General features: G+C 43.8%; 1 protein-coding gene across 1 annotated transcript in view; it reads left to right on the top strand.

The window, feature by feature from the left end:
• Positions 1-673: 673 nt before the first annotated feature.
• The window catches only part of DYNC1H1 (dynein cytoplasmic 1 heavy chain 1), a 65,724-nt gene continuing 49,205 nt past the window's right edge, over positions 674-17,192 (top strand). Inside the window, exons 1-7 of the mRNA XM_067725291.1 lie at positions 674-1,064; positions 8,439-8,526; positions 10,508-10,681; positions 10,917-11,172; positions 11,709-11,895; positions 13,631-13,902; positions 13,994-14,221. Coding sequence (XP_067581392.1) covers positions 812-1,064; positions 8,439-8,526; positions 10,508-10,681; positions 10,917-11,172; positions 11,709-11,895; positions 13,631-13,902; positions 13,994-14,221 — 1,458 coding nt within the window. The 5' untranslated portion in view covers positions 674-811. The remainder of the gene's footprint in view (positions 1,065-8,438; positions 8,527-10,507; positions 10,682-10,916; positions 11,173-11,708; positions 11,896-13,630; positions 13,903-13,993; positions 14,222-17,192) is intronic.

The raw sequence follows: 17,192 nt of genomic DNA, 5'->3' as shown, positions 1-17,192 counted from the left end.
TTCTGGCTTTCCCGTACATCGCTCCTACAGTCAGGCCTCTCTGCTTTTGCAGAAGCTGCTTCCTGCTCTGGGAACGTCCCCTCCCAACCTCCTTCTTTCCAGCCTAGCAATGTGACACTTCCCTCATCTCCTCTCCCTCTGAAAAAGATCCTCAGTCTCCCTATGTATATTTAATAACACAGATGACTATATTCTAGCTCAACACATCGTAGTCATTCATTCGTTCAAAGAAACTACACAGGTTAAGTGCTTAGAACAATGTCAGGCACAGGCTAAATGCTCAAAACACGTTAGCTCGTTAACACCATTCATTCATTCAGTATTAGTGCAGTGTCTCAGACTCTGTGCCGTTCGCTGAGTCCACAGCAGTGAACAGGACAGACGTAGTCCCTGACCACCTCTCACCGCCCCCCGCAAGTTCCCACCGTTAGGCCTTGAGGTGTCGGTACTGCGGAGCCCCGCCCAACACTGGAACTACGAGTCCCAGAAGGCTGCGCGGCGGAGTCACCCGGGCCGCCTGAGCGCGACGTCGTGACGTCGGTACCGTGAGGGGGCCCAGTGGCTGCGGCGGGTGCCGGCCGCGGGCGACGGGAGGCGGGCGGCGGCGGCGGCGGCGGCGGCGGCGGCGGCGGGGCGGGGCCGGCGGGCGGCGGCCTTTAGGGAGGAGCCGGCGCTCCCTCTCCTCAGTCGGCAGTGGGCTAGCGGGCGGTCGGCTTGTGCTGCTCGTTTCTCTCGTGCGTCCGCCCGCTCGTTCTCGCGCCGAGTCGCGGCCGCCTTCTCAGCGCTGCCTGCGGGTCCCGAGCGCGGCGCCATGTCGGAGCCCGGGGGCGGTGGCGAGGACGGCTCGGCCGGCCTGGAGGTGTCGGCAGTGCAGAACGTGGCCGACGTGTCGGTGCTGCAGAAGCACCTGCGCAAGCTGGTGCCGCTGCTGCTGGAGGATGGCGGCGAGGCCCCGGCCGCGCTCGAGGCGGCGCTGGAGGAGAAGAGCGCCCTGGAGCAGATGCGCAAGTTCCTCTCGGACCCGCAGGTGCACACGGTCCTGGTGGAGCGCTCCACGCTCAAAGGTGCGGGGCCGGGGCTGCGGTGGGTCCCCCGGCGCCCCGCCTCGCTCCCGCCACACCCCTTAACGCCGGGGCCTCAGGGTGCCCCCTTCCGGGTCGCGAGGACGGAGGAGGTCGCCCAGCCTCGCCGTCACCCGCAACAATGGGATCGCTTTGTCAGCTCGGCCTCAAGATGGCCGAGTTGGGTGGAGACAGCGTCTCCCGGGCTGAGCGCGGGCGGAGGCCGCATCCCGGCCTCCAATGTCACATGGGCTTTTCGGTTTCGATTTGCGTCCAGGCCAAGGCCGGCCTCGGGAGGGATGTGTCAGGGGTGGCGCCGGGGACAGCCTGGATTGTGGTCCTTCGATCGTCCGGGTGTAGGGGGAGATACTGGCGAGCCGGAGCTGGGGGAGCCCTGACCGGCGGGCATCCCAGCCTCTGCCTTGTGCGGACCCAGATGCCGAGGCCCGAGGAGTGACAGTGACAGCCCCGGCTGCGAGCGGGGCATCACTGTTCTAGGTGGATAGCGCACGCAGGTCTCCCTCTTGGACTTAATGCTGTCCCTGTTGAGTGGGTGCATCTGCCCACTTCAGACGCGAGAAAACTGAGGCTCAGTCGAAGTGACTGCCCCAAGGTCACACCAGCTAATCCTACTCCCTAGGCTAGACTCAGCATCTCAGTGTCCAGCCCACTGCTTGTTTTCCTTCATCATGCCTTGTATTTGTGTGCTGCTTAGATGATCCTAATGATGGCCCCGTGGTCTTTGAATCTATTTTACAGATCTTAAAAGGAGAGAGACTTAGGTTAGGCACCTAGTGGAGGGACGGGACAAAAGGTTTGCATATTCCAGCAGTCTCCTCAAATAGTGACCTCCCAAAAGCAAGCCTAGGTTCCTGTTGAGAGTGGAGCTTGCCTTCAGGGAGGGTTTCCCCTTGATGCTTTCAGACCATTTTGTAGCCAATGGCGAGCTTATTTGACAGCGCATGTCTGGGTGTGGCACCGTCCATCCGGGAAGCCAAGGATGATGTCCAGGTAAATGCTAGCTTAGCACCAAGGATTGGGCATTGTCTGAAAGTGTTCGGAGACAAGCTTCTTATAATCTCAAAGGCTGTATGGTTCTGTCAGTAAGAGAATCTCAACTCTCTGCCTCACCGCTCCCCTACACACACTTAGTTCCTTGCAGATAGTTTGTTTCTTTCAAAGGTTTTTCCTACTCAGGAGATGCTTCATTGTAGCATTGACCTCTGCAGGAGGGTCAGCGAGTGTGACCCAGCGAGTGTTTGGGGTTGTTTTCCTGCATGGAAACTGCTACTCTTTAAAAAAAAAATTTTTTGACTCATCTGTTTTCTTTCAAAAAAAGTATATAGTCACAATAGAAAATTAAAGTATACAGATAAAATTAAAGCCACCTGAAATCCTTCGACCTGGATATGACCACTGTCAGCATTTTGATATCTGTCTTTCTGGTCGTTTTTTAATGAATATACATTATTTTATTAAAATACATTTTAATCTGCATTGTTATTGTATTTTGAGTAGCTTTACCTTGGCTGATTCTTGATCATATTTTCATTGCACAGTTTTTGTTTTGAAATCAGTGATTTCTACCTTAGGTCTCCGTTTCTTTTTTACAGAAAAAAATGGTAGGTTTTGTTCTTTGCTTCTAGAGTGCTCCTCAGTGATTCACTTTTCTCAAACAACTTAGAATTGAACTTTGCTAAAATTATTGGAGGGGGACCCTATTTCTGTTGAATGCTTTCTGGTGCAAATCACCTCTGTTTTCTTGATGGGTCCATTTTCTCCTTTCAGCAGAGCGAGTATCCACGGATCCAAATCTTGGCTCCATAATGACTTGCACTTTTGAATGTTGACTAGGTAATGAGACTGTCTGCAGTTGAAATCCTATCTCATTCCTGGATTTATAAAAGTCCTGGAAGTATTTCTAGTAATTCAACCTGTCTTAACTTATTTTTCACTTACAAAAATCTGAGGAAGAACTATGGCGTCCCATCAGTCTTCTTAGCATCCTGGCTACACTAGCATAATTTAGACATAAGTGTTAGCCCAGGTCACTTAGAAGGACGGCTGGTTTTTATGAGGTAGCGTTGCCATTTGCACATTTAATCAAATACGAACATCCAGTAGTTACTTACGGTGAAAAGGCAGGCTTGCATTATGATGTGGAGAATAAATCTGAATGGTTTGAACTGAATAAAGACCGCCACCAACAATGAAGTCATATAACTTATTTAATGAACAGGAGAAGTTACTTTTACTTTACATTCCCCCTCTTCCCCCCTTTTTTATGGAAAGAATTTTCCAAACACATGTAATTGTATATAGAAACTTTTTTTTATATGAAGGTATATCTCTATATGTTTTTTTAAGTACTCCAGCTAGCTTTAAAGTTTTTTTGTTAAAGTAAAGCCGCCTTTAAAGTGTAGAATAAAGGTAGTGACTGTAACACTAGATCATTTTTTTTTTTTTTGGCCTGCGAGCTCGTAGTCCCCCATCCAGTGATCGAATCTAACCCGTGCCCCCTGCAGGGGAAGCGCGGAGTCTTAACCACTGGACCACCAGGGAAGGCCCCCTAACAGTTAATTTTGATAGTGAAGAGTTGGTGAAAGGGAATGTCAAATTGTAGCTCCCCGTTTTAAAAAGAGAAATGTCCTTCCTGTAATTCCTGGCCTATAGAAAATTGTTTTCCTCATAGCGTACTTCTAAAAGTATGACCAGGTGGGTGATCCCTACGTGATAGGCATATTACGACGTTAATGACACTTTTGTAGCGCTTTTTACCTGAAGTGCATTTTGGGGTGTGTTCTGTCCCGTGAAAGGTTGGGTGGTGAAGGTAGGGACTGGTAAGGATGCTGCGGTTTGCAGCTGCTGGAGTGGTGGTTCCAGGGCTTGTCTGGGACCAGGCAGGGGGTTTTACGCTCTTCATTAGTGCAGAGATGACTGGAGTCTGGAAGAAAGCCATTGCTCCTTGCAGGACTCAGCTTCCTAGAGACGCGGTGGCGTACGGAGAGGTATGTTTTTGTGGAGTTTTAAACATTATTTTTCTGAGGACTTAATTTCCCTAAAAAGAGAAGAAATGTAGTAGATGGATGAGTAAAAAGTACTCATTTCTGGCTTAGACCCCAAAATGGTTAATAAAATGATTAATAAATTAATAGGAAACACTTGCTGTGACGTGGCACTGTCTTGGAGCACTGGGCCAGGAGTCCATCAGCCTGAGTTCTTGCTGTCCTGTGCTGTCACGCCATAGGTGGGCCCCCCACCCTCTGTAGGACAAAGCAGTCTGCAGCAAGATGCTTTTTAAAGTGAGGTGTTTCGTAGTGAGTGGAATTCATGTACAGGAAAGGGAAAGCAGTCATTACTTCTTTTTAAAAAGTAAAGACAGATGGAAATTTCGACTCTCAGCATCATGGCTGGGAACGGAGGGAGAGATTTAGTCCAGCGCCTCTGTCATGAGTGAGGAAACCAAAACCGCAGGATTTTAAGACCCAGTTAGGAAAAGGATGTTTTAAGAAGGATTCTGAAACCTAAGAACTAATTTCTCTGTTGAATTCCTTGGTATCCATTAAATAGGAGTGTTTGTTTTCATTTACTTCATAGCAATTATTTCTTTTGAATTAGTGTTAGCCTTAAAAAGCATGAAGTCTTAAATCCTTTAGGCATCACTGACTTAGTTTTTTTCACTTCCTTCTCTTTTTTTCTGGAAATGTCAAGAGGAGCCCCGGTTTTACCTTGTGTACAAGGATTACATGGGGTTCAACCCTCCTTTCAAATTCCCAACAATGTTTTGATGGAGGAGAAGACTCAAGACGCTCACCACACTCTTAGCCTTGTGCGGGGCAGGGAGTGGATGCGAAGAAGTCACGGCCTCAGAAGGAGGACAGAAGGGCGGGTGGACGTCAAGGTGGCTGGAGGAAGTACCAGGGATGGGAAAGCGGAGAGCTACCAAGAGGGCGCGTACCAGGAGGGAGTGTACGACAGTGAATCGCCCAAAGTAATGTGGTATTAGGAGTCTGTTTGGATTTTAAAGGGAAAAGAAAAGGAAAGATAAAGAGAGCCAGGAACACGTAACACGTCATCTGGCCAAAGAAAATGACTGGCTTCGTTTGGTAGCTTGAGAGGAGGCTTGCCCTGTGGCTGGAGAACGTTGGGAGGGGAGAGGGAGGGAGGGGATGACCGAGGGCAGGAGAGCCCGCAGCCTCCCCTCACCCCTTTCCAGTTGCCTGTTCACCAGTCTGCGGACACATACCCATCTACCTAGGAGAGGTGGTATGAGTCTTAAGGTAATTGAATGTGCATCTGTTTGTATTTCATTAAATGAGGCACATTGCTTACCTAATTCACAAGGTAATGATACAAATCACTTGTACTTTGAAATACATTCATCTTTCAGTAGAAGCATATGCAGAATAGTGCTAAATGACATTTTGAACATCTCTAGGAATTTGATAAACTCTCAGAAGTTAACCAAAGAAATGTCCACAGGGCGCTGTAAGATGTATCAGTATGGCTTGCAGCACAGGAACTCGAGAGTCGGGCGCAGCCTGTCTGCGCTGGTATTTTAGTTCCCTGAATGTGTTAGTAGGCAGCACAGTATCAGTCTGTTGTGTATTAACCAGTAACTTTAGCATCATTAGGAAACTGGTTCAGACTTTACCGAAAGTGGTATTACCTGATAAACGTGCAGATGGTGTTCGTATATAGCAGGATTAGTACCCTCTTTGTTGGGAATCAACTAATAAGTGTCTTTCTCTCCTCCTTTAAACAATTTTTTTTAAAGTTTCTGCAGAAATAGAATTATTGTTATTTGGAAAATACAATAATTTATAAAGAGGCAGGAAAGTTTAAATTGTTCGGCAGTTTATAAAACAGTGTCATGTGTTCTTTATAACGGGAATCAGACATCCTCAGACTTCATAGGATCTTCGTATTTATGGGGAAGAGCGTTAAAAAACTAATCCAAAATGTAGTTTGTGGCTGATATTAATAATGACTTGCATAAATTACTGTCATCAAAGGAAGTTAGACTTTTACAGAGCAGTAGAGGACACGTATTTTGCATACCCGTGTCTGAGGATTATGTCATCGTGTGTGCGTTCCCGAGCCCAGCCGTCTCCTGCTGCATTGCAGTGTTATTCCTAGCGCGGGCTGGGCTGGGCTGGGCGTTCACAGTGGTCCCCAGACAGCCGTGACTCATCACCTGGCCTGCTGCCAGTTCCTGTAACCCTGTTCGCATTAGGATGTGCTGGGGATGTGGTTAGATGTTGTGTCCAGTTGGCATGTTTTCTGTATGATTTTATTTGTATAGAGGATGCCGCTCTGTCCGGGAGGAAGATATGATTCAAGGTTACAGCATATTTTTTACTTAGTAATTTCCTTTGGTGATTGTAGAATGTTACTTTTATTGTCTATTTATTGTTTGGGTGTTATCTTAATGACATATTTTATATAAGTCATAGAACAGCATTATTGAAAGTTCCAAAAATCAAGGGAAAAAATATTTCATAATCCCACCACCCTGACAACTATTTTAGGTTGGGGGTATTTCCTTATACTCTTTGTCTTTGTGTTTTACAGATTGCAATTATATGTTTGATTGGTTTCAGGCAGTATGATTTATCTTATCTTGTGGTATGTCCACATTTCAGTAGTTAGAAAAACTCAGTTGGTTGGTTTGGGGTTTTTTTCAGGTAGTTAGTAATTTTAAAAAACAGCTAGGGGGCTTCCCTGGTGGCACAGTGGTTGAGAGTCCGCCTGCCAATGCAGGGGACACGGGTTCGTGCCCCGGTCCGGGGGGATCCCACATGCCGCGGAGCGGCTGGGCCCGTGAGCCATGGCCGCTGAGCCTGCGCGTCTGGAGCCTGTGCTCCGCAACGGGAGAGGCCACAACAGTGAGAGGCCTGCGTACCGCAAAAAAAAAAACAAAAAACAGCTAGGAAGTCACTGGCATACGAAAATGTTCCGCCACTCACTCCTCCTCTCCTTCCTAAAATTATACTAAAAACAACATTTTGGAAGAGTAATTGTCTTGATGAATATATATTTATATATATATATAAATAAATATACTAATACTTTATATTCTTTTAGTGTGAATTTTGTATTTGTCTCATCTTAAAACGAAAGAAGCAAATAGCTTTTGTGCGTAGTTTTTAGCATTTATAGAAACCTTTTAGACCACCTAATTTCATATCCCACCCCCTCCTCTGTTGCCCCTTTTACGTTTTACGAATTTGAAGCTGACAGGAAGAAAAATGACTTTCCCGAGATCACTTAGTTAAGTCTACTGCCTTTGTTATTACACCATGACGTAGAAGTGAAGGTGAATCGTACATATCAAGTTAGATTAATCCTTCGATATTAATTTTTGCTAATGCAGTTATTCCATACAGTATGTCGTCCCAAAGATGATTCAGCTAGACGGTGTACCCATCTAGCTGATCAGTACTAGATCCAGAGGTTTGTATTACTTCCCATTTTTATGATTTTTATATTAATTTTTCAATTTTCATTTTTATCTAGAAATTTTATTCGCATGTGTCTTGAGTTATCTTAGCATTAAATTCCAGTAAGCTTTTTCAAATCACTGCTGTATTCCTAAATTGACCCCAGAGCAGGCTGTGAAAGCGCCGTAAGAGCAGAGGGGACAGCCAGGTGAATGCCCCCTTGGTGACCTGGGGATGCTTCTTGCTGGGGGCTTCCCTGGAGGGGCCTTAAAGAGGGAAGAGGGCAGGCTGTTGAGGAGCCTGGGTTTGGAATCAGACTTCTGAATTTTCACTCTGTCCCTTTCCAGTCACATGTCTGAGGGCAATTTACTTACATTCCTTGCTTGGAAAATAATAATAATAATAGTCATGCCAAGCCCCATAGTGTCGTTGAGGGGTAGATGTGTGATGCGCCTAAAGTAATGCCTGTCGCATAGCAAGTGCTGAGTAGACACCTGAGCAGAATACCCTGGGGCTGGGGGTGGGAAGCGACCTCTGTGACTGGAGCACAGGGGATGAGACTGCTGGGATGCGGTGGGGAGAACTTGGCCTTATCGGACACCACCTAGCACCGCCCTGGGGCCGGGGCCCACTCTAGGCAGCGGCTCAGTCAGTCATTCAACGACCCAGGCATGCCAGTGCGTCCCCAGTTTACAAACAAGGAAACGGAGATGCCAAGAAGTTAAGAACCTTGCCCAAGATCCCACAGCAAATAAGTGCCTGGGTCAGCAGTCAGAAAAAATGGGTAGAAGGGAGAATTCGGTAGAGCCGAGTCACGTAGGGGTTTAAACGCCAGGCTGGGGTTGGGGTGAGGCTAGTCGTGCTCTGAACAGTTGATAAATTAAAAATTGGAATACTGACATGAATTTGATAGAATATTTATTATGATTTGTAGAGGATGTTGGTGATGAAGGAGAAGAAGAAAAAGAATTTATTTCCTATAACATCAACATAGACATTCATTATGGAGTTAAGTCCAATAGGTGAGTAGTATGAATATACCATTATTTTGGACTATAAACTTGTGAGGATTAAATGTAAATCCTGATCGACTCAGACAAAGATGCTAAGAAAACACTCAAAAGATTTCTGCTCTTTAATTCAGTTTCTTATCTTTGATTTTATTTATTCAAATTAAGAGGATTTCCAAGTCAGTATAAAATCTAAAATATTTTTATTTTAATTGCCATATCATGGCATCATCCATTCTAGGTTTGAGCCATAATGTACTTAGCATATCTAATAATGCTCTCAGAGTATACCTGGGTTTTCATTATTACAAGTAAGTAGTAAACATTCATGGGTACACCGGTCTGATTCTTTTTAGGATAAATCCCTAAAGATAGCATTACTGGTTCAGATGCGATGCATCATTGAAGTCTTTAATGTGTGTTACCAGATCTCCCACCTTTTAAAAAGGTTGTGCCAGTTTATACTCCAGTAGACATATTCAAATTCAAGTGCGTAAATGTTTATCTTGCCTTGGCTTTTTAAAACTTTTTACTTTGAATAATTTCAAGCTTACAAGTGTTGCATGGGTAGCATGTAGAACTCCCAGATGTCAGTTAACATTTGCCACGTTTGCATCATCATTTTTTTTCCTGAACCATTTGAGAGTTATAGACAACCTGCCCCTTTATCCCTAAATAGTTCACAGCATTTCCTAAGAACAAAAACATTCTTGTTCACAGCCTCAGCACAATTTTCAAATTCCAGAAATTTTGGTACAGTATTACTCTAGGTATAGTACGTATTCATATTTTCTCAATAATGTCCCCTACAGTATTTCTCCCATGATCCAGAATCCAATTCTGTGTCTTTCTTTCTGCGTCTTTGATGACATTGCCATTGTTGATAAGTGCAGGCCAGTAGTTTGACGGACTGCCCCTCCATTGGATCTGTCTGATGTTTCTCCATGGTTACAGTCAAGTTGCACATTTTCAGCAGGAATACTACTGTGACTGTGTTCCTTCTCAGCGTGTCACATCAGGAAGCTTCACTGACTTTTTAGAATAATGTGAAGTATTATGTATAAAGTACATATACGTAATATGAGAACTGCAAAATTCAAATATTGCTTCTGTTGAAGCTGTTAATTCAACCACCTTTGAGCACCTGTTATGTGTAAGATACAGCAGTAGGTGTGCAAAGGAATAAAACATAGCCCCTTTTCCCAAGAAGTTTATGGTCTTTTGGGAGAAAGGATGGCAGATACACAACTAGCTGTAATACTTGGCCAAATCTTAGAGGTGTAGAATACCATGAAACATGAAGACTGGGGAGATTGCTCCTGCTTAGGGATGGCCCCATGGGAGAAGTGATGCTGGAGTTGGGTTTTGGGGGTTACTTGGAATTTCAGCAGATGAATATAGGTTTCTTAAGCAACTACACAAAAGCACATGAAGTTTAGAGAATGGGCCATGTAGCTTAAAGGGTGTCTCAGGTGGGGTAGGGGGTGTGTAGCAGGAGATGAAACTGGAAGGGTTGGTTTAGGCCAGGCTGCAGGGGCCTGGAGTGTCCTCTCATCACTTCAACCTGCAGGTGACTTTTGTTTAGTCAAGTTGACATGTGATTCAATGCCGTAAATGAATGGGACAAATTATTATGAGATCGGATTTAAGTTAATCGGGGCTTAGTAACTTGCAATTGCTAGGGAGGTTAGTTTTCCTGAGGGCAAGGTTATGAACTCAACCCCCATGTGAGATAAACTAACTTGGTCTGCTTTCATGGTCACATGTTATAACCTTAACCTTGATTCGCTAGTTCTCACATAGGTGAGTAAAGAAAGAGAAGCAATGTATTTCACTATTAGAAAAGCAACAATTTAGTCTATTCCTAATATGATTTAAAAATTAAAACATTCAAATGAATTTTTAGTTTGCATGCAACACAAAGAAGGCTGCAGTTACTGAAACTGATGAAGAATGAGACTCTGTTCTAATTTCTTCTTTTCCGTTCTTTCAGCCTGGCATTCATTAAACGGACTCCAGTGATTGACGCAGACAAGCCAGTGTCGTCCCAGCTCCGCGTCCTCACACTCAGTGAAGACTCGCCGTATGAAACCTTGCACTCTTTCATTAGCAATGCGGTGGCTCCTTTTTTTAAGTCCTATATCAGAGAGTCTGGCAAGGCAGACAGGTAAAAACCATTTTTCCTTTGTTAGTTTGAATGCCGTGTTTTACTTAACGTTCACAACACGCTGTGGAAGATGATGTAAAATTCAGAAATCGGGAGGGAAAAGCTAGTAAACCAAGAGGATGTAAATCTATTGCATTAAGAAAATGTGTATTATTAACATTTGACAGACCTGAGATGATAGAATCTCTTTGGAGACCAATAGCGCTAAAGTTTGAGGCATTTCCTGTCTTTTTAGGGATGGTGATAAAATGGCTCCTTCCGTTGAAAAAAAGATTGCAGAACTTGAAATGGGACTCCTTCACCTGCAGCAGAATATTGAAATTCCAGAGATCAGCCTGCCCATTCATCCAATTATTACAAATGTTGCAAAACAGTGTTACGAGCGTGGAGAAAAGCCGAAAGTTACAGACTTTGGAGACAAGGTTGAAGACCCAACTTTTCTCAATCAGTTGCAATCTGGAGTTAACCGCTGGATCCGAGAAATTCAAAAAGTAAGAGCACAGTATTGAAAATGTCATGTAAAACGCTTTCCTCTTTAATATCTGTGAGAAAACTGGTCCGAGTTCTTGTCAACGAGGTGAATTCTGTGATGACTGTTAGCAGTACCTCCCACTGGTCCTGGGAATGCTCAGTGGAGGATTAATGTCGGCCCAGGGGTGGAGTGGAGTGGTCAAGGGTACCGTGTGACATGGTTTAAATACCGTCCCTGAGAGAGCGCTAATCTCAGCTGTCTCAGACCTTTGATTTCTTTTTTTTTTTTTTTTTGGTTGTGCTTTGTGGCATGTAGCATTTTAGTTCCCCAACCAGGGATCGAACCCGCACCCCCTGCAGTGGGAACGTGGAGTCTTAACCACTGGACCTCCGGGGAAGTCCAGACCTTTGATTTCAAACTAAACCGCTTATAATACAAGGAAGGAAATCTGCTTGAAATGTAAAAACTAAATTATAATGCATGTTCTTAGTTAACGGTACGTTTTTTACCTTTGTTTAAATGCTGAATACTCTTGAATGTTATTTTATATTTAAGGTGACCAAACTTGATCGAGATCCTGCCTCAGGAACTGCCTTACAGGAAATCAGTTTTTGGCTAAACTTGGAACGTGCGTTATACCGCATCCAGGAGAAACGAGAGAGCCCAGAAGTTCTCCTGACGCTGGATATCTTGAAACACGGCAAGCGTTTCCATGCCACCGTCAGCTTCGACACTGACACAGGTAAGAACTAGAGCTGATAGTCTGATCAATAAGCTGTTGACCTGGGTTTTGTGATGAAAATGAATAGATGCACCATCTTTTCTGACTGTTTACTTGGCAACTTATCTCATCTTTCCCCCAGCTCTAGGTAATGAAAATGATTCTCTCACATACCTCCCTTTCCCTTCCAGGTTTTAAGAACATAAGCCAGTTTCTAGGCATGAGTACAGGGGACGCTGGGAGCGTCCCTCCTGTTTTCTCAGTTACTTGGTTCCTTGAGTAGGCTGTACTTTTTTAGTGTAAAGTCAAGTGTGCTTTTGACAATCCAAGCAGAAACACAGTTTATGTTAAGCAGAAGTTCTTTGCCCACAGGGCTGTGGAAGGAGAGCTGGTCAGTACTTTCTCTTCCGCTATTTACCTGCCCCTTTCCTCTGTTCTCTGCCCTCCTCCCTGTTCTGAAAAGTAGTCAAGATAAAGTTATTTTCTGAACAGGCAGCAGGGGGAGTGATGTTGAATGAGCATGTACCAGGCACACAAATGTGGAATGACTGGCCATGGGTGGACATTGCTCTACCACTCTGTGCCCACCAGAGACGTGTTAGAACAAGTCATCAGGACTGCAGCAGTTGTCATGTTCTTTTCTTCGCCTCCAAAAAAGGTTGTGGTGCCCACATGTTACATGTTAGAGGGAATTCCGGGTGGAAACCTTCCAGTTATTTTGGTCATACTGCATACGTTCACTGGGATATGGGCACTGGGATATGGGCACTCACTAGTACTGAAGTGTATACCTTGAATTTTTTAATATCTCTGAAACCTGTATTTCTTTCCTAATACATTTCTTTTGTAAATCTTATGCCAGAGGAAGTAAAAAAAAAAAAAAAAAACAGACCAGGAGCCAGGTTTTTCTGTGATTCCATGTCCATAATACATTCCCCTAACTTGAGCCATGGGTATAAAATTTAAATTTTACTGTTCTTAAGGATGATAAAATTCTAGTTTTTTAAAATTAGGTAGGGCTTCCCTGGTGGCGCAGTGGTTGAGAGTCCGCCTGCCGATGCAGGGGACATGGGTTCGTGCCCCGGTCCGGGAGGGTCCCACGTGCCACGGAGCGGCTGGGCCCGTGAGCCATGGCTGCTGGGCCTGCGCATCCGGAGCCTATGCTCCACAACGGGAGAGGCCACAACAGTGAGAGGCCCGCGTACCGCAAAAAAACAAAACAAAACAAAACAACTAAAGTAGTGGGAGATGCAAGAGGGAAGAGATATGAGCATATATGTATATGTATAGCTGATTCACTTTGTTATAAAGCAGAAACTGACACACCATTGTAAAGCAATTATACTTCAATAAGGATGTTAAAAAAAATACTAAGGTGGTATTACTAGAATGTTTAGATAATATAGAAAGCAAAAAAAAGATGAAACCTTTGGGGCTACCACTCATAGCCTTTGGAGTGCATATGAGTTGTCTGAGTTGACTGATATTCTTAAAAAAGCAATAATGAGACCACACTGGGATTATCTTGTTAATAACACTCTTTTCTTTCAAATAGCACAATTTCTGTGTCACTAAATCTTTTGCAACATCAAAATGCTCTGTTGTGAGGATATACTTTCGTTTACTTAACCAGTATTTAAACCTAAAAGAAATATCTTTTTGCTTTTTTTTTTCATTGTGGTATAACTGACATATAACAACATTATAGTTGTCTCACTTCATGTGAAAACCATTAACTGTTTCTATGTTAATCTAGGTCTGAAACAGGCTTTGGAAACTGTGAATGACTACAATCCTCTGATGAAAGATTTTCCTCTGAATGACTTGCTGTCTGCCACTGAGCTGGACAAGATAAGGCAGGCACTTGTTGCAATTTTCACCCATCTGAGAAAGATCCGAAACACAAAATACCCCATTCAGAGGGCACTGCGTTTGGTGGAGGCGATCTCAAGAGACTTGAGTTCTCAGTTACTCAAAGTGCTGGGCACTAGAAAACTGATGCATGTTGCTTATGAAGAATTTGAAAAAGTGAGTTGTAATATATCAGAAAACCAACCTGGGGGCACTGAGATGAAAATCTGCTTTAATAATAAACTTCCTTTCTTAAATTATATACCAGGTTATGGTCGCGTGCTTTGAAGTCTTTCAGACTTGGGATGATGAATATGAGAAACTCCAGGTGTTGTTGAGAGACATTGTCAAAAGGAAAAGGGAAGAAAACCTGAAGATGGTGTGGCGCATCAACCCTGCCCACAGGAAGCTTCAGGCTCGCCTGGACCAGATGAGGAAGTTTAGACGCCAGCACGAGCAGCTGAGAGCTGTCATTGTCAGGGTCCTGAGGCCACAGGTGTGATTCGCATTCTAGAAATTCGTATGTGCATTGTTTGAATGACCCGCTCTCTTTTTTTGTCTAGATTTAACTACTTGTTTCTGTTTTATACTGTGCAGTACTTCCTTAGCTCCGTTTTTACCCGTCACTGTAATCTTTTAAGATCTAGTGATTCTGAATCCTGGTGTTTCAGTTCAAATCTTTCACATTCTCCATCGATTCATCCCCATCTCCAAATTGCATGGACCCCAGAGCCAGACTTCGTGGGTTTAAATCCTAATCCCACCGTTGAACTAGCCATGTGCCTGGGGCACGTTATTTAACCTTTTCCCCAGACCCCTTATCTCTAAAATGTGGATAATAATTGCATTTGCCTCAGATTTATTAAAAGAATTAAATGACTCCTTTTCTTTGTTCGTGCTTTTTTATCTCTTCTCAGTCCACCACTCTTCTTCACCAATGCCTTTCTCCCTTTAAAAAACCCAGTCCAGAAATACTTATAGGTAGAAGCGTTGGTAAGTGGATAGATATAGGATAAAGCCAGTACAGAGCCAATGTTAATTATAGGCTCTAGGTGGCGGTATATGGGTATTCAGTCTAGAATTCTTTCTACTCTCCTGTAGTTTGAAAATTTTGTAATAAGCTGTTAGTTGGGTTGGGGGGGATCCAGTCTAGAAATTATGCCATCTAGAAGGGTTCATTCTCCGATAGGAGTGCCTGCTATTCAGGGTGGAGCAGATTGTTAGTAACGCATCCTCGGCATCTTTTTACCTAGTGCGGTACTAATTTATATGTACACGTGTGCGTGTGTTGGTTTAAATGTTAACCCTTCGTTGTGTCCATGAGAGACTTGAGACTGGGGCTGATTCGTTCTGGCCTAGGGTGTCTGGACCCTTTTTTGCCACGTCCCTCTTCCCAGATATCATTGTTTCAAAAGATCATTGTCTGCTTTCTTTTTGTTTGTAAACCATATGGAATATGTACGTCCTTTACATTTGTAAGATGTATAATAAACTCAGGTGTGCAGACATACATTCTCAGAACGGTCTTTTGGACTACTTAGTCTGTTCACACGTAAGATGATTATTGATATGGTTGGATTTAGACCTGCCATTTGCTATTTGTTTTCCATTTGTCTCATTTTGTTGTTTCTCTGTTCCTGTACTGCCTTCTTTTGTGTTATTTTTAGTATATCATTTTAATTCCTCTATAGACTTGTAGCTGTATTTCTTTGAATTTTCTTTTTTAGGGATTACTCTAGATCTTTAATTTATCGTGATGTGCTCAGTACTGACTGAACCTCATAACCGGTGTAGCCCTGTCTCCTCCTGCTTGTCGTACTTATAACAGTGGAAATAACGCTGCTCTTTCCATGCATGTATATCACATACCTATTACATGTATTGTAAACCCAGCAATACAGTGTTACAAGTTTTGTTTTAAACAGTCATATATATCTTAGAAAAATCAGGAGAAGAAAAGAAAAATAATAATACAGTCTTTTACGTTTGTCCCCGATTTATAGTTTCCAGTTCTCTTCATTCCTTCCTATGGCCTCAGTTACTCTCTGCTGTCTTATCTCTTTAGCCTAAAGGACTTGCTTTAGTATTTCTTGTTCCATAGGTTTGCTGGCAACAGTTTCCCTCATTTCTCGTTTATTGGGAAAAATATTTCACTCTCATATTTGAAGGATAGTTTGACCAGTTATAGAATTCTTGGTTGACAGCAAGTTGTAAATCTGCCCAGACTTTTCATTCTTGCAGGACTCCCCAGGGTCTCCTGTGTGTCCGTGTAATTTCGTACCTCGGCCCTCGTCAGGCTGTCTTTTCCAGAATCTCCCCTTTATGCTTATTGCTGTTGTCCTCCCACCTGCAAAGCTGCGGGTTTTCCTGCCTGAGCTGGCGGATGGGAGCCCCTCCAGGCAGGACGGCCGTCAGCTCACTGCTCTTACCTGATACAAACACAGCTCAAGGTGCTGGCCGCCATTGCTTGTTTTCCGCTGTCTTGAAATGGCTGCTTTATCACCGTGCCCAGTTTTTGCTCCTACACTGTCATCACCCAGAGTCCTCAGAATGTTTTTAAATACATAAACTAAAACGCACAGGTTTACAAATAAACAGTTGTCAGCAGTTTTGAAATTGTGATCTAGTCATCTGTGTGCTTCTCCATGAACACGTAAATGAGCAAGACCTAGTGACAGGCCTAATACCATAAGTTTGAAGTAGTGAGCATAAACATGATCGTAGGATGTGTACAGCTGTGATGTGATGAGGAAGGAGTTATTGATGACAGAGTCAGAACTGTGAACAGCGGTGGCTGTAGCCCACATTCGTAATTGAAGGAAATGCTAAATTTAATTAGGGAGTTAGTGAAAATAATGATTTTCCCCAAACAAATTCACAGACTGTCTGAGTTTCATTCGAGGCATCTGTGGACCCCAGATCAAGACCCCTGCCTAGTGTTATAATTCTGTGAGAGTGTGGGCCTGAGATATGCCTGGAAGTCTTAACATTTCCTGAGGCAAAGATCCTGTGTGTACTCTGCTGTCTCTCCAGTAGCATGAAGGGAACTGAATGGACTCTTCTCAGTTACCGTAGCACTTTATCTGTCCCTCTACTGTGGTATGGACCGATGGATTATAATTTAAAGTTTAAAAAAAAGAAAAGAAAAAGGAAAAGCATGTTGGATACTAAGTTTGTACGTAGCACTCCTGTGAATTCCTGAGCTTTCCAATGCAATTTTAATCATAGTCTAAACACTGAAGAGGGAAGAACCCCAAACCCAGGTTTTAAGACATGTTCTTTTAGCTTAAGCAACAAAACTACATTGTCAGAAGATCTTTCCAGCACAGAGTTAAAACATACCATATAATGTCTTACATGGTCTCGTTGAGTTGTAGTTATAAAACATTTGACTAAACGTTGAACCTGCGTGGTGGACGGGTCATCTTGTGTGGCGTGTGCTGCTTGTGCGCGACGGGATGAGTCTT

The sequence above is a fragment of the Pseudorca crassidens genome, chromosome 1, assembly GCF_039906515.1.
Source record: "Pseudorca crassidens isolate mPseCra1 chromosome 1, mPseCra1.hap1, whole genome shotgun sequence".
Classification (NCBI taxonomy): domain Eukaryota; kingdom Metazoa; phylum Chordata; class Mammalia; order Artiodactyla; family Delphinidae; genus Pseudorca; species Pseudorca crassidens.
This window is presented reverse-complemented; position numbering and strand designations above follow the sequence as displayed.